The following is a 27,347-nucleotide window of genomic DNA, read 5'->3' on the forward strand; positions in this document are numbered from 1 at the left end:
AAAGGGTCTGAATACTTGTGCCAATATGATATTTCAGTTTTTGTTTTTTCATACATTTCTAAAATTCTGTTTTCACTTTGTCATTATGGGGTATGGAGTGTAGATTAATGAGAAAAACAAAAAAAAAATACTTTTGAATGAGCTAAGACTCATTTAAAAAAAATGTTGCACATTCTCACATGGGCACAAGACATAAGGCTTGAGAAATTGGTGATGAAAAAAAAGAAAGACAAAAAAAAAAAAAAAAAGTTCGGTCAGGTAAATTCATAAAAGTGAGGGAAAATTTAAGTCAATTAATGGACACTTTCATGAATACAGCTAGTGGTGAAGTGCACCCTACTATACAGACAGACTAGTGACATGCTATGTATAGATTAAGTGTGTACACATACAAATACATATATACACACACACACACACACACACACACACACACACTCTCAAAATCCACATATCTGCAGAGGCTTTGTAGAAGAGAAAGAAAAAAAAAAAAATCTGCATCTCCTAAACACAGCAGAGTACAGCACACCACTCCTGGTTCGTTCCCCATAAAAAAAAAAAAAAAAAAAAATTACAATTCCAATGTGCGGTTCTTACGCTTTTGGCTGCAGAGAGAAGCCGGGTCAAGTACTCACGAGGTTAACTTAGTCCATATTTCAGCAGGACGAGACCTGCAGGAGGCGAGCATGAGATGACACAATCTCGCGCCTTTCACAGTGGAAATGTACAGTAAACGCCTAAAATAGACACAGGCTTTTCTGTATCGCAACAACAAGCAGTGGTCCACAACATTGCGTACCAATGAAACCCAAGGAAAGGATTTCATAAAATAAAATGTAATACTTACAAATGAAAAACAAAATTACTGCACATTTCTAAAAATAACAAAATAGATTTAAAAATACAAAGAAATTTATACTCAAAATAAGTGGGATTACATAAATGCCATAATAAAAAATAAAATAAAAATATAAGCAAACATATGAACTAATAAAGTGTTAAAAATAGACGGAAAAAAAAAACACGAACATACATACGGTACATCTCGTAGCATTCTATGTGAATACTTTGCACTGTATATTTTATAGAAACATGCTAAAACGTGTGCAAACTTTTATATATAAAAATGAAAAACAAAAAAAACAAAAAACAAAACAAAAACTAGACAATAAATTATACTTACCAAATGCAAACATTAAGTTTTAGTCTACTGAATGTACGCATTGCCACTAAAACAGAAGCTATGTCAATTCTTGTATGTTATTGCAAGACACAAAATGTTTCCAGGATAATGAAAAAATTCACAGCCGCTACTGACCATTCCATGCATTACCCTCCTCCCTTATTGCCATATAATTAGAACCAAACCTAAATAAGGGTCCCAACGGCTGTGTACAATTTCCTTGCAAGACTGAGGTCTTACAGAATGATGTAACAGCACACAGAGCTCCATCCAAAGCGAAGTTCTTGAACTACAAGATCAAGCTTTACCCAAAGATTCTCTATCCCAGGAATGTGAAGTTGATGCATTTGTAGTACTCCTCAGTATTATTACACAGATAGGTAAGAAGCGGTTGTGAAACTGCCCATTAGTTAAACTCTGACAAACTACCAGCCTACAAGGTTTGGCATCATGACCAACTTGGAAACATAGGAGGCCTGCACTTTCATAGCAGATACTCTGCTTGTACAGTTCTACGTATTCACACTTTCGTTAAATTTTAAGAACTGGATATTCTCATAAGGGCTAGGTACTGATAACCCTATGGAGTTGATTTACTAAAATTGGAGAGTCCAAAATCTGGTGCAGATGTGTATGGTAGCCAATCAGCTTCTAACCTCAGCTTGCAGAATTATGCGTCAATAAAAAAAACAAAAAAAACATGGACGCCGATTGGATTTTATGCAGAGCTGTACAAGATTTTGCACTCTCCAGTTTTAGTAAATCAATCCCTATAGGTGAATAAAATTCCACCCCTCCAATTTCTTTTCTACTAAGTTCTGCAATTAAATCCTAGAAAAGGAAGTGCATCGTGTGGACATTGGAATTCTTCAGACTCTTTTATCACCCTGGACAGCGAGAAGATAGAGGTAACGTGCCACCCAAAAATACTCAGCAGCTCATTCGGGGGGTTAGTGCTACATATAGAAAGCAACAGTGATGCAGCGGAAGATAAATGCGATTGGCTGTAAAAACTTTAGTCAGTGCTCCTTTCACCAAGAGATCTTCACCACATGGGGGGATATTCCCCTTTTGGGGATGCACTCACCGAAATTAAGAACCAAATGTGCATTGAATCACCATAATTATCCACCGTTTACACTGCATTCTCCACCAGTATCATTTGCTTGACGCTCAGACAAAGTCAAGAAATGACGAAACGGGCCAGAGCGTGACTCCTGTCCTAACCAGATGTGACGTGTGCGTTCCATGGGCCAGTGACAAGCCAGGAAGTCTCAGAACAAATGGTAACAGGACAGTTTCATTTCGTTATTATGGTGACCAAGTGAGAACATTCACATGCTCACAATCATATTTGTTCTTGAGATTATTTGCTTTTTGGTACGTGTAACATGTAAGGGGATCATTGGGGGTTTTAATACACTTTAAAAGCAGTACTATTTTATGTGGACATTTCATTCCTTCACAATGATACTGTTTTTTGGTACGTGTAACATGTAAGGGGATCATTGGGGGTTTTAATAAACTTTAAAAGCAGTACTATTTTATGTGGACATTTCATTCCTTCACAATGATACTGTGGAGAATGCAGTGTAAACGGTGGATAATTATGGCGATTCAATGCGCATTTGGTTCTTATTTCGGTGAGTGCATCCCCAAAAGGGGAATATCCCCCCACGTGGTGAAGATCTCTTGGTGAAAGGAGCACCGACTACATTTTTACAGCCAATCGCATTTATCTTCCTCTGCATCACTGTTGCTTTCTATATGTACATCATATAGAAGTCTATCAAACGGTGGTGTGATTGTAGCGCTGCTACAGTACTATTGTGGACTCTTGGAGTGTTCTAATATTACCGTTTGTGATTCATGTTTTTTTTATTTTTTTATTTAGAAGTCATACTATTTCAGCTCATAGACCTTAATGGCCATTTCCTGAGCACTGCTCTTTTAGGTGGGGTGGTTGAAGCACCTTGGTTTACACAAGTTATTTCTAATTGCATTTATGTGTCAAACAATACTGTTACTGAAAAACAAAAGATTGTTGCCGGTTAAAATCCATCTGAATTGAATGATTTGAAAGGCTGAAGAGCCTGAATGTATCATCAATTGTTGATCATTAAGCTCATGGACTACACTGTGCTGTATGACAAACACAGACGGATTAGTCATTAGTAAATAACCAGGTTAGCCCAGGCTTAAGTAGCAAATCAGTTGCAGTCCATAATCTGGGGAAAAGGGTAGCGGTTTTCCTTTTTTACTGCATCTATGTTTGTACTGTAAATTATCTGTGGATCAAACATAATTATCCCACCTGTGCTTCAATTTGGCCATCAACTCTGAGGCCTCATGCACACTGGACGTTAAAATAAAGTTTTAAAAAACGCCAATAGCTTTGCAACTTTTTTCAGCGTTTTTCCGCGGTAGCGGTTTTAGCATTTTTTTAAAAAAATTCTAAAATTTACAGCTGAAAAATGCCTGAGAACCCACTAGTGTTTTTTTTTTTTACTGCTCAAAAACGCCACTGCCCAAAACTGCTAACAGCCTATGTGTGCATAGACACATAGGATAATATAAGGGAGCGTTTAATGACTGTAGAAAAAAATAACCAAAAAAAAAAAACGTCTACTGCCAAAAACAGCAGCTGTAAAAACGTCAAAAAACTTCCAGTGTGCATGAGGCCTGAAACTTTATTTCCAAAGCCTCCTTGATAGGTAATGTTACCGTTTAGCAAACCTAAAAGGTTTATAAACTAATCTTATATCAATGAAAAAATAAAATAAAAAAAAGATCCTACACTGATCACACAATTCACACTATGTAAATCGTAAAAAGCCAGTGCAGAGGAAAGAAAGGGATGTTGGATTTAAAAAAAAAAAAAAAAAAATATATATAAAAAAAAAACTGGCTGCTATGGGGAAGTTAGTATAGTTTTAAAATGGCAGTCCCAGCCCCATCTACAGAATAAGTGAATAAATTCAAAGCCTTTTGCAGTCCTGATATGAAGACTACTTAAAATAAAAAAATAAAATCATTCAAGAACCTCAAAAATTGGTTCAAACTTCTGACTGGCTGTTATGAGTTAGGCAGGCCATACATGTTCAGTTTTCTTGTACAATTTACCTTAAACTATGCAGTGCAAGGACCTGCCTAAATGAATACTAATTGAGAGTGGTTTAGTTTTAACCTTACATTATATGTTTTTTTTTATAAATCTAAGGCCCCTTTCACACATGCAGATGTTCATTTCATCAGTTCAGTCATGTCAAAACGGATGACATAATCATCTATGCTCATAAGTTTTTCATCCACTACCAAAACCAATGTAAACCGATGTAAATGGATGATCATCCATTTACATCTGTTTTTCCATAGAGATGCATTGATGTCTGTCATCCAACGGATGGATAAAAAAAGAGTGGACAGCATGTGTGAAAGGGGCCTAAAGGAAAAAGTTAAAAAAAGAAGAATTGAACGTGTATGGCCAGCCTTACTACTTTCATCACAGTAATTAATAAGCTGATCAAGGCAGAATGACTGAAACAAGTTACATTCTTCTGTTCTGTGTGTACATTGTAGACATTAAGAATATAAAGAAGACATGAATAGAGAAAGCGATCTTAACTATATCTAAAAGCGAGTTAAGTAGGACTATACTGGCCACCTACGATTTTCTTTGGTTGGATAGACTAGAAGATTACCAACTTCATAAAACAGTTTTTAAATATGAATAAGAGATCAGGTTGCATGAAACAAAATATTTCAATAGGGTGAAATTATTCACAGTAAGAAAATCTGGATGTTAGTGTACAGGCATGTCCTTAACTGGCATCCACAAAATCTGCTGATAATTACCTGCTGCCCCAGCAGAGACCATGTGTACCTGCGTAGAATCTGCAGCAAACACATGGTTCAGCCTTTCCTTGCAGCTCGAGTACGCTGCAAAGTAGATGGCCCTGCAAGAAGGAAAAACAAACACATGTAATCAAGCCTCTGCTTAACACTTATTCACTAAACTTACGTTTATACAGCTGCTAAAAACCAATAGTTTAAGAACTGGAACTAAACTGGAGCTGTTGTATAGCTGGAACCAACTAGAATATACTTGCTTTATTTTTCTGCGGAAAGCAAGATAGAGAACCTTGTTTGGCTGCTTTGAACTTTACTTATGCTACAGTTTTCAGATCTCACCCCTACAGCTCTACGTGGTACTGAAAAAAGCAATGATTTGTTCATAAAAAAAATAAAAAATAATTACTCCAGCTTTAAAAAGGTTAGTTCTACCTCTTAGAAGAACGTGATTTTAAGTGGTTTCAAAGTCTAAGGCCCCTTTCACACTGGGGCGGGAGGTGCGGTGACAGTATAGCGCCCCTATTTTTAGAGGCGCTATACTGTTGGAATTGCGGCGGTATTCGGCCGCCAGCGGTGCAGTTTTAACCCCCACTAGCGCCTGAAAAAGGGTTAATACCGCCCCTGCAATGCGCCTCTGCAGAGGCGGTATAGCCGCGGTTTCCCATTGATTTCAATGGGAAGTAGCGGTGGAACAGTGGTAAACACACAGCTTCTCTCACTGTTTTAAAGATGCTGCTAGCAGGACTTTTGGAGCGGTCCTGCTAGTGCACCACCCTCAGGCTTTCACACTGAAGAAACAGCATCCGTTGTTTAAGGTCGGTTTGCCTGTGCCATTTTTAGTGCAATAGCGCCTGCAAACTGCACCAGTGTGAAATGAGCCTTAATGTGCCCCCCCCCCCCCCCACCTCATTCCCTGCATGTAATACACCACAAAAAAAAAAAAAACACACACAACCACTATTTGACCTAGCCCCCCCATCTCTAAACACCTGGCCCCAGTGTGCCTAAACACTTACCTGGCTCCAGAACCACCTCCCACTTTCTGCTTCACATGACAAGCGGAGGACAGTGTAGCGATAGGCTTCCGCTGATGTCAGTCAAACTCCTGTGAGAAAGGAGTGGGATCAACGCACACAGCCTGGCTCAGGACCGTGCATGGACTGGTGCCTCCTTAGCGTCTGGCTACACCCAGAGCCGGGAGAAGCCAATAGCCAGAAGAGGGTGCCTTCTGTGTAATATCACTGCACACAGCAGGCAAGTATAACCTTGATATTTACTTTAGTATCACATTAAGGCCTAGGAGGCAAGACTGCATGATAGTTTTACTAGATTACACTATGCACCATTGTGTATGGTATTAACCTATAGAATGACAAGAGAAAAGGGCATTCATCCAAAAGGTTTTCTGTGGCGACAATTAGTTGGTGAAATGATAATGCTGTCCAAGGTTCCGTTACCCTCAGAAAATCCCCACATGTATTCTTATTTCGAAGGGCTCACGCACACAGACACAGAGGGCCATACAACAGGAAAAACGGCTACATTTCTGTGCCTGGGACTCACAGGTGTCCTTGTACGAATAAGTGCTGGTAAATACAGATCCAAGTATATATATTCATACAGATAGGAATGTTCAACTCTGGATGCAGAAGTTTGTGCATAAGCCCCAATATTACATATTTGAACATTTTCTCCCACAATGCCCGTTTTTACCCCAGTTTTAGCTATGACCTCCTCTTTGCCAAACAAATCTGTAAACGGTGTACCAGGATTGATGGGCAACCATCTCAATCCTAGTAGTGTCTACTGAAATAAATTTGACTTATGCCAACTGTGCTGCCTGTGCATACATCATCTAATTTTGGATTCTCTATAAATAGAGTCTAGAATTTAAGCTGCACAAAGAGGGGTTAATTATTTCATCACAGGCCTGTTACACTTTGGTTTTATAAGTTCACAAGGACTGTAGCTTATTTGCTCTTTGTGAACTCTAGTACTATATTTAGAGAAGAGCATTTAGAGCAAAGTTCTTGTACATGAAGTCAATGCCATTTAGCATACAGCATGACTCTAGAACTGGGATGTAAAGGACTAAAAAGATCAGGGTGGGGTAGGTAGGAGAATAGACTCCCGCTAGCATCGCAGCTTGCTACTTCTCAGTAAAAACCTATAGTCTTCTTTGGAGCCGGCAACAATTTTTGAAAAGATGCATCTCAATCCTACTTATGGAGAAATGAAAGTAAATCCTGGGGCTGGCTGCCCGACGTCATCTTTTCAGAGGGCAGCCATGACAACTATGCCAAGGAAACATTCTGGCTGTCCAGCACGCATATTGATGACTTGGGCAGATTTTAGCAGGTACAAGATGATTATACTACAGTATATCTGCATATTTAAAGTGGTTCTAAAGTCAATGTTTTTTACCCTAATGCATTCCATGGAACAGTCCTGCCCCCCCCCCCCCCTCTCACTGATCCAGAGCTGTCCCTGACTGCAGCCTCCCTGGTCTTGCTTCCTGGTCTCACAGGAGACACAGGGTGCAGCTGTAGCCATGTCAGTCAAATCTTGGAGGGGGAATGGGGGGCATGGTACATCCATACACACTTTGTAGGTCTATGGATGTACACAGCCAGGCTCTAGCGCACCTGTAGCACAGGGCTTGCTATGAGGGCACGAAGAGGAGGAGTGGACAGTGGTAGCACAGGACCCCAGATCAGGAAGTAAAGAACCACTGTAAGCAATATACTTGCGCAGAGCAAGTATGTATGCAATGTGCATGGGTGCCCCCTTAGCAGCACGCTTGCTTAGGGGGCCCTCAGAGGAGGAGCAGACAGCACCAGTTGGGGGCTTGAGAAGAGCCAAGAGACCCCTTTCTGTGCAATACCGTTTCTGCTCTGTGAAAGTAGAACTTATAGCAAAACTAAAGGCAAGGTTTTTTTAAGACATGGGCAAACAATATAATACAATACTGCCTTTTTGTCCAAAGCTACTGGTAGGTGTTCAAACATTGCCATTGCTGACTGCCTAGCAATTCACAGGAATTTAGACTTCATTGGCTGCATGCTTTTACTGGTCAATGTGAATTGAAATCTGGATCAGGAAGACAGGATCTTTAAAGGAGAAGTTCCCCTTTACAAAAAAAAAAAAAAAAAAAAAAAAAAACGCACCACACAACACACTTTTTCTGCAGGTAAAAATAAATAAAATATAGGTGCCTGTAAGGTATTGCACCCACAACTCAGAAGATGGTAGGTGTAATGCCAGGCTCCTGCAGAATATCAGTGTAGCTGCCGGCCTGTACCACGGATACAGATAGGCAGTTGCATACTGACAGGAAGCTCACTGAGCTACCTAGAGAGCTGATCAGCATCATTCATCTGTGAATGAATGACGTGGCTGTGTGGGTGGAGCCCCGCATGGCTGCACTTATTGAATCACAGGGAGATGGGAACAGCAGGCAGATGCTGAATGATAGAGAACGATAGAGAGCTATAGATATATATGTCTCTATCTATATATAAATCAAAGCAATTACCTTGTTTCTTAAAATCAACAAACCCAGGAGGGCTTGCTGTCTGTATCTTTAGACAGCACTACTTTAAAAAGGAACTGGCCACCTTTCATACTATGTTTGATATTAGAGCAATATTTAGGGTTTAACACGAAACATTGATGCATTCTGCAACCACCTACCCACTTAAGCCCTTACCGGTGTTGCAGTCTTCTTCCCCCTACAGACAATGGTTTTTCATTTAGTGCATGGCTTTTCCTGCTCACCATGTAACCAGTTCATAGTGATCTACGAAGAAGCAGGCTAAAATTTCCATCTGTCACTGTGGCAGAGGAACTTGCAGATTGTGCTGGAAGCAGGATGGTGAAGTCACTTGTATTCCAGCGTTTACTTTTCCAGTCCCATAAAGGGTCCATATCTCTGTACGGACCTGGTGCTGGAGAGATAGTCTGCAGGAGAATGTACATTCCACCAACAATGGGGCTGAAATGCTCTGCAGGCTTGAATAAAAAAAAAAAAATACACTTTATTAAAATGGGTAGAGCTAAATTTTTGAAAATGGTACCCCATGCCTTAAAGACTGCTGAAAGTCAATAGGAGGTGCACATTCACAGCAATTTTTGGAAACCTTGTACATGTCTAACACACGTAGACTTAATGGGAGCCTCAAACACCAATATGTTGAAGTATGAAAATAAATCTACCGTATTAGCCGGTGTATAAGGCGACCAGGCATATAAGACGACCCCCTAATTTTACAGTTTTTTTAATGATTTTTTTTTAGAGGTGCACCGAAATGGAAATTTCAGAACCGAAACGAAACCGAAATAAAAAAAAATGTCAGGCCGAAACCGAAACCGAAACCGAAAATGACCCATACCAAAAATGACAGTATATATTTTAAATAAAATGGTGGTGCGGGTACAGCGTGGCTCTATCTGGTGGTGCGGTGCAGTGTGGCTCTATCTGGTGGTGCTGGGGCTATTAGTTCCCCCAGCACAGTCCTCTTTCTATTTCCATGTCTCCTGTAGTACTGTACATGATTTTTTCTGAGTTTTCTCTTTTTCCCCCCGGCCTAGCTTTCTTCTCTCCTGTCCTCTGCTGCAGACATGCCGACATGAGAAAGGGGGAGGAACAGTGGCGTCACTAGGGTTGGTGTCACCTGGTGCGGTAAAACATGGTGTCACCCCCCCCCCCCCCTGAAATTCTGATTAATTTGATTTTGGAACTGACCTGCTGTCACGGTGTGCTGCTTGCTGGACGGGATCTTATGGCCGCAGGCAAGATGCTGTGACCTGCCGACAACAAGTCGTGTTGCTACAAGGCCCTGTAGTTGGCAAGCAGAAAACAGTAGCTGAAAAGGAGAAGCACTCCGCAGGGGGGGGGGGGGGGACGACATGATGTAATTGGTTGCTAGCATGCTGGCAGTCCTAGCAACCAATGACAGCTCTCAGCAGAGATGTGTCCCATCAAATGCTGCCACTGTGCCCATCAAATGCCGCCACTTTGCCCATCAAATGCAGCCACTTGTGCCCCATCAAATGCAGCCACTGTGCCTGTAAAATGCTGCCACATGTGCCCCATCAAATGCAGCCACTTGTGCCCCATCAAATGCAGCCACTGTGCCTGTAAAATGCTGCCACATGTGCCCCATCAAATGCAGCCACTTGTGCCCCATCAAATGCAGCCACTGTGCCTGTAAAATGCCGCCACATGTGCCCCATCAAATGCAGCCACTGTGCCCCATCAAATGCAGCCACTTGTGCCCCATCAAATGCATCCACTGTGCCCCATCAAATGCAGCCACTTGTGCCCCATCAAATGCAGCCACTTGTGCCCCATCAAATGCAGCCACTTGTGCCCCATCAAATGCAGCCACCTGTGCCCCATCAAATGCAGCCACCTGTGCCCCATCAAATGCAGCCACCTGTGCCCATCAAATGCAGCCACCTGTGCCCTCATCAAATGCTGCCACTGTGGCCATCATAAGCAGCCACTTGTGCCCCATCAAATGCAGCCACTGTTCCCCCCACCCCCTTATCAGACCAGCTCAGGGCACCGGACACAAGCACTCCTTATCACACCAGCTCTGGGCGTCTCGCCTGTGTGACTGACACCACCCCCCCCCCCCCCCCATAGGGCTCCCGAGGAAACCTCATCGCAAGCAGACCTCACTGCCCGCACTAGCTCTGGGCCGGGGCGAGTACACATTACAGGCAGCTGGAGGGAAGGAACACTCCCGGGCGGAGAAACTTTTAGGTTTAGCAGAGCAGAGGGGAGGACCCGGAAGAAACAGAGCCAGGCGCAGCTGCGGTGCACGTCTGTGTGTGAGAGCCGCGCTGGAGTGAGAAGGAGCAGGGGAGACTGTGAGGGGCGCGTCGGGACAATACACAACGTCACCCAGCGGGATGACCCCGCCCCTTTTTCGGCACCATTATCGGCAAGATTTTCTGTTTCGGCATAGTGGGGAAAACACCATTTTCGGCCGATATGTTTCGGCGGCCGAAATTTCGGTGCATCCCTAATTTTTTTGCCTGTACTCACGGTATAAGACGACCCCCCCCTTCCTAGGCTTCCGACACTTCATATTTCTTCCTTCTGGAGCCATATTCTTCTTCATTCTTGCTGGAGCCGGAGCCAATCACAGCGAGCGATGTATTCCATTAATAAATACAAAGCCTGCTTGGATTGGCAGAGGTTGGAACATCATCAGCCTGCTCCTCTCTGACTCTCAAAGCCAATCCGAGCAGGCTACTGTATGTAGCCTGCTCGGGTTGGCAGAGGTTGTTACTCCAATCTAAGCAGGCTCTGTATTCATTTGAATACATCGCTCACCGCGATTGGCTAAGCGGTATATACAGTATGTATATAAACTACATACAGCATTACCGCACATCCAGCAGGCATCCGAGCAGCTGACCCAGCGTATAAGGACGACCCCTGCTTTTTGGCCATTTTTTTTTTTAAGTGTGAAAGGTAGTCTTATACGCCAGCAAATACAGTACTAAAAATGTTTTTGTTCTTCCATCTGTCACATATGCAGTACAAGTTTAAAGCTAAAGCATCCAGACTGACCACTATAGACTGTATATATTTTTCATTAAAACTGAGAAAATAAATAAAAAAAATGAAATAAACATGACAATACCTTGAAGGAGCCACCCCCACCAAGTTGGGGCCCAGACCTCTGAAGAGTGAACGAGGACCTTCCTTTTGCAAGATCATCCTGACAAACATACAAGAAAGAACAAAAGTGAACACAATGAAGCACATCAGACCAATGTCAAATCAGCCAAGAAAATAATATAATAGAATGTAGTATGTTTATTTGCCATGGAAGTTAACAAAATTTTCTGGCATCTGTCACCAGGCTTCAATAAAATCTTCAAAACAGCATCACTGAGCTATGGTAAGGGACGCCAAGGCTGGATTCACACTTGTGCGGTGGGAATTCCAGCTCTGTTATCTCTGATAAGAGATAAGAGAGCTGTTCAGCAGATCATCTCCGTTTTAGCTGCGAATTTGGAGACCTGGGAGAGGGGGAGTGTATTGAGGAGAAGGAGAGAAATCCGGATGATAACTGAACACATCTGCGAATCAGATGCGTGCCCATAGAAGATAATGGGCCTGAATTCGCACCTGAGCCACACAGCAATGCCTAGAAAAAAAAAAACACACACTTTTTTTGGGCAATGCACAGTGCGAATGCATCGCACATATGTGAACCAGCCTCATTAAAATCAATGATTTTTTTTAATGTTATGCAAATTGGATGCGGTTTAAGCCGGACTTAATTCGCATAGGTGTGAACCCGGCCTAAAAGTAACCGTGCATTAAAAAAGGTAGGACTAAACCTCAACTGGATTAATATATATTTTTTGTAGCTAAAACACTTTTTGTCATATACAACTGCCATCTTGTTTTTTTTATTATAATTTTTGATCTTTTGCATCTTAGGAGTCCACTAATGTTTTCACCCACGATTCACCAATTTCCCCTATTAGAGTCCATTCGAAAATAGGTTACATCTTTGATAAAATTTAGTGTTGCTAATCTCGGTCGGCTTTTTGATCCACTCCCTGTCTACATGCACGCTCTCCACCATCAGCTGCATATTATTCTGGACAGGTTTGTAAAATGCCCGTGCAATATGTGTTGGTACAGTCTGTCAGTCTCCATCAGGGAAGCATGCGACAGGGTGACAACACAGGGGGATACAATAGGAAGACCGTTATTACCCATAACACAAAGCCAAAACCAAGGACCTTTACGGTGGGATCACCAAGTATTATTTCAATAAAAGCTGAATATTTAAAAAGGTCAATATTCTCTGAGATTACATTAGCTTCTGACATTAAATCTGCTTTAACTGCCTTTTTTTTTTTTTTTTAGACAGTTGACGTAGTCAAAAAGTATATGGACAAATGCTAGGCAGCTTTAGAAAATGATTTCTAATGGCTATTGTGCTTACCGCCGTAAGTAAATCTGACCTTCATACAACTCAGCCACTTTCTATCATTTTACTACACCCCTTATCCATAATTGCACATTTATTTTTTGCAATCTTCACACTTCTGGGATGGTTGTGATGTACCCCATTTTTCCAGGATACTCCCCTAATGCATCCTAGGAGGCCTCTGGGTAATGTACGATGCAAGAGTCACGTCACATCAAGGGGCCAGCGGTTCTTGCAGCAAGGTCTCCGATGATGTGCATGCACCGAGTCATTGGGCGCTGGATGCAAGAACCAGGACAAGACTACCAGGTGATCCAAGCAGAGAAGATGGTAGTGTTGGACTGGGTGATGACTGCAGAGTAATGCTAGATTTGCTGGGTGTGCGAGAATGTTTTATGAAGGACAACCCAGCAGGAAAAAGGTAATTGGGTATTTAGGGAGAAAGTATTTAGGGGGTAAAGTTGCTCTTTAAAAGGGGGTTGCAAGGTAAAAAAAAAAAAAAAAAACACTTGTGTGCAGCTTCCCCCCCAGCACCCCTTAAAACACATTCCTGAACCAACAATATGCATGAGAGCCAAAGCTCTCTCAGGTCTCTTACTCCCCATTGGCTCCCACAGCTGTCAAGAGCCAGCGAGGAGGGAGTGGGGGGCAGAGCCAAGTCCTGCTCTGTGTGTCTTATGGACACACAGAACAGGGCTCAAGAGCAAGCACCCATGCGGGGGGTACTTGGCGGGGTGGTGGAGCCAAGAGCTCTGGCGGGGGACCCGAGAAGAGGAGAACCAGGGATGTGCTGTGCAAAACCATGGCACAAATCAGGCAGGTAGAATAGGTTTATGCAATGCACTAGCACATTATGCTTTTACTTTACAGGGAAGAAGGTTTTGTTAAAGTAGGAAATGGCTGGGAAAGCCTATTTCTTTAGGAAAACCTCCTCTATAGGATATTGCTCAGCAAAAACACTGGAGGGGATGAAGGTCTTCTCAGAGTGAGGCCATCAATGAAACCCTCAGAAAGCAAAGCGAAAAATAAACCCTGCAAGACAAAAGGCATAATCAGCTAGTATGCACAGCATACATTGAAGCCCCCGCAGCATTCCATGTCTCCCCCGCCGCATTGTTGTCCCGGATTGACTTCCGGGTATCGCGGCTCCGGCACTGTGATTGGCCAGAGCCACAATGACGTCACTCCCGCGCATGCGCGTGGGAACGGCACAGTGCCATCGCTTCAGTTGGCTTAAGTGCGCATCTGCCGCATGACGTGGGCACATGCAAATACAGGGATATCTCCTAAACCGTGCATGATTAGGAGAGATCATGGTTAGCTACAGGTAAGCCTTAATATAGGCTTACCTGTAGCATACAGTTGTAAACAAAGGTTTACAACCACTTTAAGTGAAAGTAAACGCAAACTCTAAACCTATTCCCACCCCCCATGCTAAGCCCCAATCTCTCTAGCCCCGTATAGAAAAGATCACTAATACTTCTTTATTCTGATGCCACTCTGGTGTGGTCCTGGGCTGAGCAGCAGATTCAGTGTGTAGGAGAGGCAGCCGATAACAGACGCTCCATAATAAGTCTATGGGTGATGTCACTTCCCAGCCATCGTTGGCCTTCTCCTGCATGCAGGTGGTGCCACTGGGGACCGGACTGGCTTTAGAATAGGCATTTATAACAATCGTTTCTTTACAGCTTTAGATAGATAAGGCTTAGAATGGGGGTGGGAGTAGGTTTAAAGTTAGTTAGGGTTTTTGCCTTTACTTCCACTTTAACTGTTATGGGCTAACATTTTAGTGTAGATACAGTTTACCTTGTGTATAAACACTACATTGACTCAGATGTCATTGCCCCAAAGATGCATTATACCCCTGCAAAGTCCACTATTTACAGGCACAGAATTACACATTTTATACGAGGCTTCAATAACTCATTTGTCACACATTGTGACTTATATGCAAGCTATTCCTATTGGTTTACTCCCAAACATCTGTTATATAAGAAATTAATGGAAGCTCCTCATTACTTAACCAATGACTAAGCTGACATGTGCTTGGCTTTATTTAAGAATGTTACCATTCTAGCTTAAACCGGTTTCCAATATGATGAAATGGATGGAAATTTATATATATCATTTTTTTTTATTTTTTTTTAAAGAAGCTGCATTACCAGCATGTCCATTAAAATTCTTATGACCTGAAATTAGTTAAACCGGCTTACTTCCTACAATGTATGTAAAAGTTTCAAGGTTTGCTTGTTTATATGGCCACTACATCATAAAAAAATTCCACAATGACCCAGTAAGCAAAGTCCCCCTTAATGCCGAGATAAATGGAGGTCAAGGGGTTTTCAAAGCCAGGGCAATGTACTGTACTAACAAAGTAAAAAGGCCATCCAAAATGAAAACCTTGTCAGGTAGAGAGCCATTTTATCTTCTTTTTTTGCACTTGTCCCTATCAAACAACTTTTTTTTGGTTGTCCCAGAGAGAGACTGTTGATTATGATGTCAGCTGACAGTGGCCTGTAGCCCGCTGTCGGCTAAATATGCGTTCACAGCAGTTCAGAATGAAGGGCTCTCCTGTAAGTTACAGGGAAAAAGCTTTGGCTCTACTTCTCCATTAACCATTTCAATAAAGGGCACTTTCACCCTCTTCCTGCCCAGGCCACATTTTGAATGACGATTGCACGGTCATGCAAACACTGTAGCCAACTGAAATTTTTATCACACAAATAGAGCTTTTTGGTGGCATTTAATCCCCACTTCTTTTTTTTTTAAGCAAAAATGAAAAGGAAGGTTTGTTCCTGTCAGTAAGTTTTGTAAACAAGTAATTTTTCTCCTTCACTGATGTGCAATGAGGCGGCACTAATGGGCATGGATTAGGTGGCACCGATGAGGAGGGACCAATATGCTGCACTGACGGACATCACTGATTGGTGTCACTGATGGGCACTGCTGGGGCTAGATTGATAATCAGGGAACTGATGATTAGTGCCCCGATTACCTGTACAGTCTCTGCTTTGAGGACATGCCGCTGATCGGCTCCCCTCTGACTCGCACTGTCAGTGTGAAGCGAGGAGAGCCGAAAAAGGGCACTTCCGTGTTTGCATGTGATCATCTGTGATTGGACACAGCTAATCACATGGGTTAAAGAGCTGCGTCATTAGCTCTTTACACAGATCGGGGTCGCGGTGTGTCACCACTCGCCAATAGCGGGCAACAAGAGTGGGGACACTGGGGCGACATGACTTCACCCCAGAACAAGAGGGGATCCCACCCACCATATAGCGGGCAGTAGTTAAACTTAGTCTACACAAAATTTACATTACCGTTTCTCAAATATTTTTTTTCCTGAAAATATAAACACACCACAAACTTAAAATTATATTTTAGTGCAAACAAAAACAATTATATCCCCATATTGTCATAAATATAAAAGAGTTGAGGTTATGGTAATTGGATACCAAGTACATCAGGCACCAAAACTGCACATGCCCATGACAGAAACAGCAGTACCCAAAACTGTTCATTGGGACAAGCCTTTACAAGTCATCAGTTTAAAAGTAAACATTTTATTTTTCATTATTTATGGATTTTAGACCAATTATTCCCTAAATTAGATCTGTAGCCAATATTTTTTTTTTTGATAGAGTGGGGTAGGATTAGAACATCAGTCAGGTTTTAAATTATCTTTGGGGCTTATCTGGTAAAAGGTAAGAGGAAACCAGAGCCCTGGAAAGCATTATGACTGGGGTTCTGATCCTGTTACACATCAAAGAGAATTAAAAGGTTTTGCCTAAAGATTCAATAAAGGGTCACTAAAGAAAAGTCCTGGTTTCATGTCCTCATTGTTCGTTTTTGCTTTGATGTTGCTGTAATTCCTCTCTGTTCTGAACAGTCTGTTTCCTGATGAAAAAAGTACTGGGAGCTTTCTCTCTGTGGTCACTAATCAAGGAGGTGTGATTACTGTGTGTCTAAAACCCCTCAACACCAATCAGTTTCGTTTTCCAAACCATCACTGCCCTGTATTGGCTCTTTGTCTCTGTACATCACAGAAGCATGAAACAGCATGCAAAAACTAAACTGAAACTGTAGGTACATTATATGATTGATTTTTATCTATTTTTAAAAGGAATCAGTTAACTATTAGGTCTCTATACCCGGTAAACAGTCATTTCAGCAAAAGATAAAAAAAATTCCTTTACAACTCCTTTAAGTGTAACAGAGAAAGTGGTGTCATCCCCCTGGCTGTGCTATGTGGCAGAGTTCTTTCAAGTCTCAGGACCGAATGGATATCAGCTTTCTTGTAGCAGTAACAGATATGCAATTTATCGTATTAAAAAAAAAAAACCCACACTTACCGCATACTAGCTCATTATGAAATACTTATCTTAAAACGAGGCGTAGGGAACTTGCCTGGTCCACGCCGAGGGAGATGTCATCTTGCCTCGGCGTGTTTTCTGGGTATCGCCGCTCCAGCGATGTGAGTGGCTGGTACGGCGATGTCATCACTCCCGCGCATGCAGGCAGTCCCATTTATGTCAATTGGGATGCAACAGCTGCACAGGCATACCTGCTGATCCCAATTTGACATCCATGTGGGTACACGACCCAGAACACAGACAATGTGAGCTCTGGGACATGCATGCGGACCTACACAGATTTCAAATTGGGAGCAAGGGCTCTGTTGGTGCAGTTGCTACATCCCCAATGACATCAATGGAACTGCCTGCAGAGAGCTGCATGGAATACCTGTGCATCCCTGTAAAGGTACGCTGTGTATGCCCTGTGTGAACAAGGCCTTAGGCCCCTTTCACACAAGCACACCGATCAGGTCTGCCTGTCCGTTTTTTTTCAGGGGGGTCCCAATCGGAACACCCATTGTTCTCTATGGAGAGGCTGATGTAAATGGATATGTGTCCGTTTACACCCACCTGCATCCGATCCAGTCTGCTAAAAACAGATGGATGGGGATAATATTCCCCATCCATGTAGCAGATCGGATGGTATCCAAAGGTAATGGACAGGAGGTTCGTTTCCATCCGACCGCCCCATAGAGAACAGCTGGCTGTTTCTGTGTACGCTCTGCATCAGCAGAGAGGATGCAGACCTGTTATTTACCTGCTCAGCAGGGATTGGCAGACAGATCTCCCACTGAGCAGGCAGATCTGCTTGAGTCCACTCCATGTGAAAGGGGTCTTACCAGTTGCGGCCGGTCCATTAAGTGCACTGCCCTCCTGCAAGGTGCCAGATTTATACATTTGTATGAACCCCCCCCCCCCCTTCAAGCCACGCGATTAGAGCCTGAGGCTCTAATTGGCTTAAAACAGGTTGGGCTCTGTGACTCAAACCCACCCACTTGCGACAATAGCAAATTAATATTCACCATTGTCTTCCGGGTTCTCCTCCCTGCCAATCAGGACAGGCGGCGCATTGGAGAAGCCACGGAGGGGTGAACGGGGACGGCCGTCAACTTGGAGGGGAGAGTGCGGGAGGCAGGGGTGCTGGTCACTGGACAGGATAAGTGCGGGCGGACCTGGGGGGTGGGGTTTTTTGCAGAGTGCGGCCAGAAGCTGTAGGAAAGGAGGGATGCCGCTCTGAGCAATGATAGATCGGGTGTGTGCGGGGGCTGATCCCCCTCCACAAGGGACATGCAGGACCTGAAGTCAACAAGAGTGGCAGAGGAGGGATGCCAGCTCATGATGGTAGCTGCGGGGGATCCAGTTTGAATGGGGGGGTGAAGGGCCCAGCAGTGAAATGGTTAAATGAGAACGGATCCCCATCGGTCTCTTTTGGGTGGATCAGATTAGATGACGGCAGGTTTAAAAAAAAAAAACAAACACAAACAGACACATGTTCATTTACACCCGCTGCTCCAGAGAAGAATGGGGGTTCCGATCGGGTCCGCCTGAAAAAACGCACAAGCTGACCTGGTCAGAACATGTGTGTGAAAGGGGCCTGCAATGAATTTATGTAGGCTGCCACTGCCAAGCTCACTTTCTAAAAAGGTTAGTTTCCTGGCTGCTATGCTTAGACCTGCCATACACTTCAAATCCCGGCCAGTTCAGCAGGAAGATTCAAACCATTACTGGGCAGGCTGAATGTGCCAATTCGATCAACTTGGGTACAACCAGCCTGACAGATTTCACTTCCAATTATCACAAGCGGCTATAGCCTCTAGCGATAATCACGGTCTTCTTCCAATGGGGATGGCTTTCCCTGCCCGTCCCCCCACCAGGAGCAGACAATTTATTGGCAGGAGGGATTCCCCTGTCAACATGGTCTGTGTTGATGGGTGAATCGTGCAAATTCGCGCCTTCGGCTTCAACGCTTTCCTCATCAGACCCAGAAGAAGCAGAAGAGGAATTCAAAACCATTTTGACACATCTAACAGTATAATTATTTCTGGGTCTTTAGCCTAAAATTAGTGAACATTTACAGCCAGGCATCTAGATTTTTTTTTTAAAGGAGATGCACATATTTTCCACCTTACTCACTTTTCAAAATAATTTTACAAAGAAAAAAAAAAAAAAGAAAGTTCACCTTAAAAGGCAAATGGTCACTGTATTAATAAAGTATACAATCATAAAAGAAAAAACATGAAGTGGCCACTATGCTACAGTCAGCACAATAGGACACCACCCACTCACTGTGATCTAGATTAATCGAGCATTACTCTTGCATGTTATTTTCATTCCCTAATGAGCGCTAATCGGGCTGAAAAACAAACAGGTTTAGCAAAACAGACCAAACCGTTCACAGGCGATTTAACTATATGGGACACGTTATAAATCAGGAACAGCTTAAAATGCCTCATTGGCAATGCAGGAAGCACTTTCGTGCATCACTCGAGAGGGGGGGGGGGGGGGGAGGTAGGGCTGTTGGCTATACACTGATCGTGCGCACTTAAATATAGACATCACTGCTGGCTATACAGCAATGTGTGCACGCTTCAATGTAGTAATTACTTTCAAAATGTCCTTAGGTTGGCACAATACACCCAGCTCGTCTCAAACACCAGTGATATGTAAAGTGTAGCTCTGTGGTTGCCTACATGTAAAGGTAGCACAGGAAACCAAAAGGATTTGAAGTCACTTTGCACTATAGGGAGCATTGGAAGTTATTAGACATGGAAGTTGATAAATAAAAGCAGAAATTTGTGAAATGGTTTGTCTCAAAAAACTTTAAACTGCGACATCTGCAAGAGAGCTTGTTCTTCATTTAAAAAAAAAAAAACACACACCACACACACCAGACCAACTGGCTGGATCACCAGGTGAAACTAAAAGAAAGCAAGCCTGAAAAAATGAAAATAGGTACTACATCCAAGAACTGGTACTGGTCGCTCTTTTTTTTTTTGGCCCTTGGGGCAACATTTCCTCCTGACACCAACATTAGGGCATAATTCCTCCCATTGACACCAATGATGGGAGAACATTTTCCACTTTCAATGGCCACAGTCTGGCTCTCCTAAACGTTGAAGGACAGTAAACTGGGCCTTTGTTTAGAAAAGTTTGAAGACCCTTGACTTATTCAATCTTTAAAAGCAGTGCTTCAGCAGAACTTGAATGAATTTAATTAAGCCTAGCAGCTTGTGTTCATAACCATCTCCATGCACGCTATATTTTGGAAAGTTGTACTGCATAGTGGGGTCCTGCTAGGGTTACAGACATGTATTTATTTTTTAAACAAAAAGTAATTTCTAAAACTCCTTCAAGCCCTTAGAAAGTACACGTACGTCCTCAAGTTGAAATCGTATCACATTATTGGAGTACGTGACCGTGCATGCCCCATTGTGGTGGACCTAGTTCTTGCTGGGCCATAATCTTTGATGAATGTGTGACTAGGCTCTGAAGTTTCATTAACTGATGATAACTGGAATATACACCTGTGGAATGCAATTAAGCAGGCTGGGTAGCGTATATGCATTTAAAAACCCATAGTGAGGGGTGAAAGCTCACTAATGCGTAGAAAGACCCTAAAGGCTCCTAAAATCTGGTAAGCAGATATACCTACCCTGTCTATCCTGTGGGGGGCACCGGGTGTCTTCACAAATTGAACATTGGATCAGCACACGTTTTGAGTTCAATTTTTGGATGTGAATTGGGACATTTGGACCATTAATATATTTTTTTCATCTTTATTACATTATATATGTAAATGGTGACTGCAACACACGTGTGAGGCTTTGCCGCAAACGTCAGAGTGAGAGCAAAAGTTCTAGAAACAGACCTCCTGTGTAACTCTAAACTGAGAAATGTAAAGGCTTTTTAAATGGAGATTTTTTTGGAACCTAGTTTGTTGCCATTCCACAGGTTACAAAATTTTAAAGAGAGACATGTTGCATATCTATTTACTTGGCATAACATTAACTTTTATACGTTTCCAAAAATGGGAATTTCATTCTGTTTGTGTTCATTAAAAATTGTATGGTTTACTAGAAATCTGCTTTTTCAAAAATGGCTGTGCAAATATTGTGCAACAAGGTGTTCAAAGTAATTTTCTTGCAAAAAATTATGAAATGCTTATTTTTACAGGAGAGAATTGGCCTGGAGATCAAGTGGTTAAACTACTACTATGCAAGATTTTCTTATATTTGAGTACATTTTGTACGGATCCATCACATCACCCATAATATACCCGCAATGCTTATTTTCCCTTCTCTGACAATAACGGGCTTCTAATTAGAACTAGCTGGCTAGGCTGGTCCTTTTAGATATTTTTCTGACAACTGGCCCTAATTCTGCCCTGGACTTTAAGGCCCCTTTCACACATGCGGACCGCATGTCCGTTTTTTTCATCCATCTGTTTACGGATGAAAAAGGGACATGCATGTATCCCTATGTTAGCAGGTGTCAGTAGATGAACATCCGCTGACACCTGATCTCATCGGTCGCCGCTATGCTCCGTTTCTGCAGATGGAGGAATAATGGAGTTACACTTACCGGTAACGTCCTTTCCAGTAGTCTTTCAGGACAGCCACAACTTGAGAGATAGGCTCCTCCTCTTCCTTAGGAAACACTGCCCAGCCTTTAAAATCTCTCCTCCCCCTGCTAGACCTCAGTTTTTATACGAGCACTCCGGTCCGCTGGGGAGACACAAGAACATGTTAGTAATCCATAGTTAACACATCAATATCATACTATGTTCCTGGATTAGAAACCCCTTCTTCCTACTTTTCGGGAGGGTAACTAGGGCTGTCCTGAAAGACTACTGGAAAGGACGTTACCGGTAAGTGTAACTCCATTTTTCCCTATCCGTCTTTCAGGACAGCCACAACTTGAGAGGATAATCGAGTACTTACAATTTAGGGTGGGACCACGGCTTGCAAGACTTTTCTCCCAAAGGCTTGTTCACCTGCTGACACCAAGTCTACTCTGTAATGCTTGATGAAAGTGGCGTAGCTGGACCAAGTTGCGGCTTTGCATATTTGATCTGGCGTCGCTCCAGCCCTTTCAGCCTGAGAAGTAGCCACCGCTCGGGTAGAGTGTGCCTTTATTCCTGTAGGGACTTCCCTACCAGTCAAGGAGTAAGCCTGCCCAATAACTAGTCTAAGCCACCTAGCAATTGTGCGCCGAGACGCTTTCTGTCCCTTTCTGGTCCCAGAAAACAAAACGAACAAAGAGTCTGACTTCCTAAAAGCTCGAGTCAGCTCCAAGTACTGTAGGATACATCTCCTAACATCTAGTGTACTAAACTTAAATTCCCTTTCACCAGAGGGATTGGAACAAAATGAAGGTAACACAACCTCCTGGCTTCTATGGAACTTGGAAGCCACTTTCGGAAGGAAGGCCGGATCGGTTTTAAAAACAACTCGATCCGGAAAAATTACACAAAAAGGAGGACGAATGGACAGGGCTTCCAATTCACTGACCCTCCTGGCAGTAGTCACTGCAACTAAAAAGACTGTTTTAAATGTTAGATCCTTTAACGAACACTTGTCTAAGGGTTCAAAGGGCAACCCTGTTAGCACCTGTAAAACTAGTGATAGATCCCACTTGGGGAAGGGAGGTCCCTGGGTAGGTTTCTGTCTGGACAAAGCCCTAAAGAACCTGATGACCCAAGGATTGGATGCTAGAGGGCTCTCTAGAAACACACTGAGGGCTGAGACCTGGCCTTTAAGGGTACTCACTGACAAGCCTTTATCCGCTCCGCACTGGAGAAACTCCAGAACGGACTTGTGGCTTTGTGTTGGAAAGGAAAATTCCTGGCACCAAGTATTAAAACGAAGCCAAACTTTTCTATAAATAGAACGTGTCTCCTTCTTCCTACTGTTAAGAAGGGTGGCAGTCAGTTTGTCCGAAAAAACTCTGGACCTCAGCAAGGACTCCTCAGTAACCACGCCGCAAGGTTCCACCTGTGTACCTGAGGGCATAGAACTGGACCCTGCGAGAGGAGATCCTCTCGAAGAGGAAGAAAAAGAGGGGGTTCTGTGGTCAGTTGCTTGAGAACCGAAAACCAAGCCCTCTTGGGCCAGTGGGGTGCCACAAGGATAAGTGAGGTGTTCTCCAGCTGAAATTTTCTCAGGACCAGTGGTAGAAGAGCTGGGGGTGGGAAGGCGTAACAAATCCCGAATCGCCAGCTCTGGGATAGGGCATCTATCCCTCTTGCTCCCTCTCCCCTGCCCCGAGAGAAAAACCAATGTGTTTTTGCGTTCTCCCTGGATGCGAAGAGATCTATCTCCGGAGACCCCCATCTCTTGACCAAAAGATGGAAGACCTCCTGATTGAGGGACCACTCGTCTTCCCTCAGTTGACTTCGACTGAGGTAATCCGCTGTACTGTTTTCTATCCCCCTTAGAAAAACTGCTGATAAGGACAGGGTGTTTGTTTCGGCCCAGCGAAAGATTCTTGTTGTTATGGCCGACAGGGCTACACACCTGGTGCCACCCTGCTTGTTTACATAGGCCACGGCCGACGCATTGTCTGACCTCACCTGGACGTGGTGTCCTCGAAGTCTCTCCTGAAAGAAGATGAGAGCTAAACCGATCGCCCTCAGCTCCTTCCAGTTGGAGGAATGTTTCAGCTCTGCCACTTCCCAAACACCCTGTGCTGGAAGTACCCCCAGGTGAGCCCCCCAACCTCTGCCGCTGGCGTCTGTGGTGACAATCAGTGGAGACCGGATATGCCATAGACGACCCTGCGACAGATTGGTGATCTTTCTCCACCACCAGAGGGATCTCTTTACCTGACTTGGGACCTGTACCAGGACGTCTAGGTGTTCTGAGCTGTGGTCCCAGATTCTGAGTACAAAGGCCTGCAGGGCCCGAAAGTGAATCCCTGCCCACTGGACTGCCGGTAGAGTGGAAGTTAACAGTCCTAGTGTTGACATCAGGAATCTGATTGAAACCTGATGGCTGCCCTGGAGGGCAGATACTGACTTTTCTAACTTTAGAGCCTTCTCTAATGGAAGGAAGACCCTTAGCAGGGTGGAGTCCAGGGTGTACCCTAAATAAGGAATGCGCTGCGATGGTATTAGACTGGATTTTTCCAGGTTTAACAGCCAACCTAGGTCCATAAGGGTCTTTTTGGTTAGTTCCAGGTCCCTGGAGACTTGTTCCGGAGAGGCTGCAAAAAGAAGCAGGTCGTCCAGGTACGCTATTATACCCACTCCCTGAAGACGCAGAAAAGCTATTGGTTCCGCCAGGACCTTTGTGAACACGCGGGGTGAGGAGGATAGACCGAATGGCAAGGCCTGGAACTGTAGGTGCACCACCGAAGTTCCCAAGTCTATCGCTAGCCGTAGAAACTCCTGAGACCCCTCTGCAATGGGTACGTGCAGGTACGTGTCCCTGAGGTCCAGGGAGACCATAAAGCAATTCTGTGGTAGGAGGGCCCTTACCGTGAAAATTGACTCCATACGGAATCTTTTGTATGTTACTGACTTGTTCAGCGGTTTCAGGTTTAAGATTAACCTGTACTTGCCAGAGGGTTTCTTTACCACGAAAACGTGGGAGTAAAACCCTCTTTTCTCCTCTCCTTTTGGGACTCTGCAAACAACATTTTGGACCTCCAGATCCCTCAAGGCCCCCACTAGAGCTTCTGCTTTTTCCTTGGCTCTGGGAAGCTGAGTGACCAGGTACCTCTGTGGCGGAAGGCATGAGAACTCTAGGGAATACCCCCTTCTCACTATCGCCAATACGTACCTGTTTGGGGAAAAAGACTCCCATTGTGGGAGGAAGGCCCCCAACCTTCCCCCCACTCTGATCTGGGAGTCATTGTTTTTTGGGGGGCTGGTCAGGTGGGCGAAAAATCGCTCCTCTTCCCCTACCCCTAGGTGTCCAGATCCTTTTTTGAGTCTCTGGTTTCGGGACCCCTGTTTGTCTCTGGGGACGAAACCCTCTCCCTTTTTGTGGAGTTTTACGTTTAAACGGAAAAGATTTTTTCTTATCCGCCGTGCGGTCTAAGACTGACTCCAGGTCAGGACCAAATAGGAGATCTCCTGTAAAGGGAATCCCACATAACTTAGACTTGGACGCAATGTCTCCTGACCAAGTCTTGAGCCAGAGAGCTCTTCTGGCAGAATTAGCCAGGGCTGCTGACCTGGCTGACATGCGGACGGATTCTGCTGAGGCATCCGCAATGTAGGCTACCCCTTTTAAAATTGTGGGGAAGGAAGCCAAAATAGTGTCCTTGTCCGTATCTGCCTCAATATGTTCTTGGATCTTTGAGAGCCAGTGTTCTAAATTACGGGCCACTACTGTAACTGCTAATTCTGGTTTTAAATTGCCAATTATGGACTCCCATGCTTTTTTCAACAACGAGTCCATTCTCTTATCCATAGCATCCGTCAGGTTGCCCATATCCTCAAATGCTAAATCAGTCTTTTTAGAGACTTGTGAAAAGGCCGCATCTAACTTAGGGTTCTTATTCCAAACGGACGTGGAATCTTCCACAAAGGGAAATCTTCTCTTAAGGGATTGAGAAAAGAAAGGCTTTCTTTCAGGGTCCTGCCACTCCTTCTTAACAGTATCAACCAGAAGTTCGTGCACTGGGAAGACCCTGCCCTTGTGTTCCCCTAGACCTTTGTACATCTGGTCATGGAGACTAAGAGGTTTAATATCCGTGTGAATGCCTAGGGTCGTGTAAATGGCACCTAGCAGTTCCTCAACCTCATCAAGAGATAGCTTGTATCTGGAAGACTTCTTGGACTCACTGTCCTGGTCTTCTTCACCTGACTCTGCCTGCGAGTCGGAAGCAACATTCTCCATTAAGGAGTGCTGCCCCTGAGAAGGGCCTGCAAAATCAACTGCTTCCGCTGAAGGATCAGGAGAGGCAGGTGCAGGACCCTGAACATCAGGGTGGGCTGTAACCTGTGTGGGTACCAGGGGGGGTTGCACCCTTTCAAACAAGGTTTTGAAAGAGGAAAAGGTAGAGGCTAGTTCCTTAACTGAAGCAGCTAGACTATCCTCCTGTTCTGCATCCCTTTCCCTAACTAGAGAGTTTATGCAGTCTCTGCACAAAACTTTTGCCCAAGAATCAGGAAGGGAGTCCCTACAGGAAGCACATTTCTTCTTAGAACTATGTGTCCTTCCTGTTTTTTCTTGGCTCTTTTCTAGGCTCTTCTGAAAAATAGAAGACATAAGGACCCACATTTAAAAAAGCAAAGATACAAAAAGTTTTTTTTTTTTTTTTTTTTTTTTAAAAACAACAACATGGTTACAACCCTCTGGGAAGCACTAGACAGACACTACTGCTAGGTGCCCTTGCTGCCTATCCCTCCTCTCCCCCAACCACCAAGGGAAAGTAGAGGAAGGAAAAAAGACACAGTCTAAAGTTTTGGGAAACCCTCCCCAGGAACCCTTACCTTGGACTGGCTGGAGGTAGCGTCCCTAATCGGGTCCCGTTCCGGAGAGGTCACCGACATAGTGGGGTGGTTGCGCTGTGTCTAACTCGTCCCAACGAGTATCCGACACCTCCAGCAGGACGCGTGGGTCTCTTATCAGCGCCGCGACCCGGAACCGGAAGTCGCGGGTCACAGGGAATCCTTTCCGAGGCGCACCGGAAGTGACGTCGCCCGCCACTCGGCCCGCACTTTTTGAAAGAAAAAAACAATGTGCGGCCTGTAATCAGGGTGCCCGGAGCTGAGTTCCCCCGCCGCGGTCCTGTGGACACGATAGGGACCCCCCCACAAACCGTCTGTCGCGCTCGACCTGGTTGGGGTGCGTTTTTTGGCGGTAAGTTTTTCGCCCAATCTCCTTTAGGAAGCCCTTGCCTCCCACATAGGAAAAATAATGGCCACAGTCCTCTGACTGCCCTGCCTGGTTCCTTAGCAGTGTCTCCCCACCGGAGGAAACACTAAGAACTGAGGTCTAGCAGGGGGAGGAGAGATTTTAAAGGCTGGGCAGTGTTTCC

General features: G+C 44.1%; 1 protein-coding gene across 1 annotated transcript in view; it reads right to left on the minus strand.

Annotated features, from left to right (window-relative positions):
• SLC25A36 (solute carrier family 25 member 36) overlaps nucleotides 1-27,347 on the minus strand; it is a 74,362-nt gene that overhangs the window by 20,088 nt on the left and 26,927 nt on the right. Inside the window, exons 3-4 of the mRNA XM_040349060.1 lie at nucleotides 11,695-11,772; nucleotides 5,039-5,139 (exon numbers count right to left, since the gene is read on the minus strand). Of these exons, the coding sequence (XP_040204994.1) occupies nucleotides 5,039-5,139; nucleotides 11,695-11,772 (179 nt within the window). The remainder of the gene's footprint in view (nucleotides 1-5,038; nucleotides 5,140-11,694; nucleotides 11,773-27,347) is intronic.

The sequence above is a fragment of the Rana temporaria genome, chromosome 4 (genome assembly GCF_905171775.1).
Source record: "Rana temporaria chromosome 4, aRanTem1.1, whole genome shotgun sequence".
Lineage (NCBI taxonomy): Eukaryota > Metazoa > Chordata > Amphibia > Anura > Ranidae > Rana > Rana temporaria.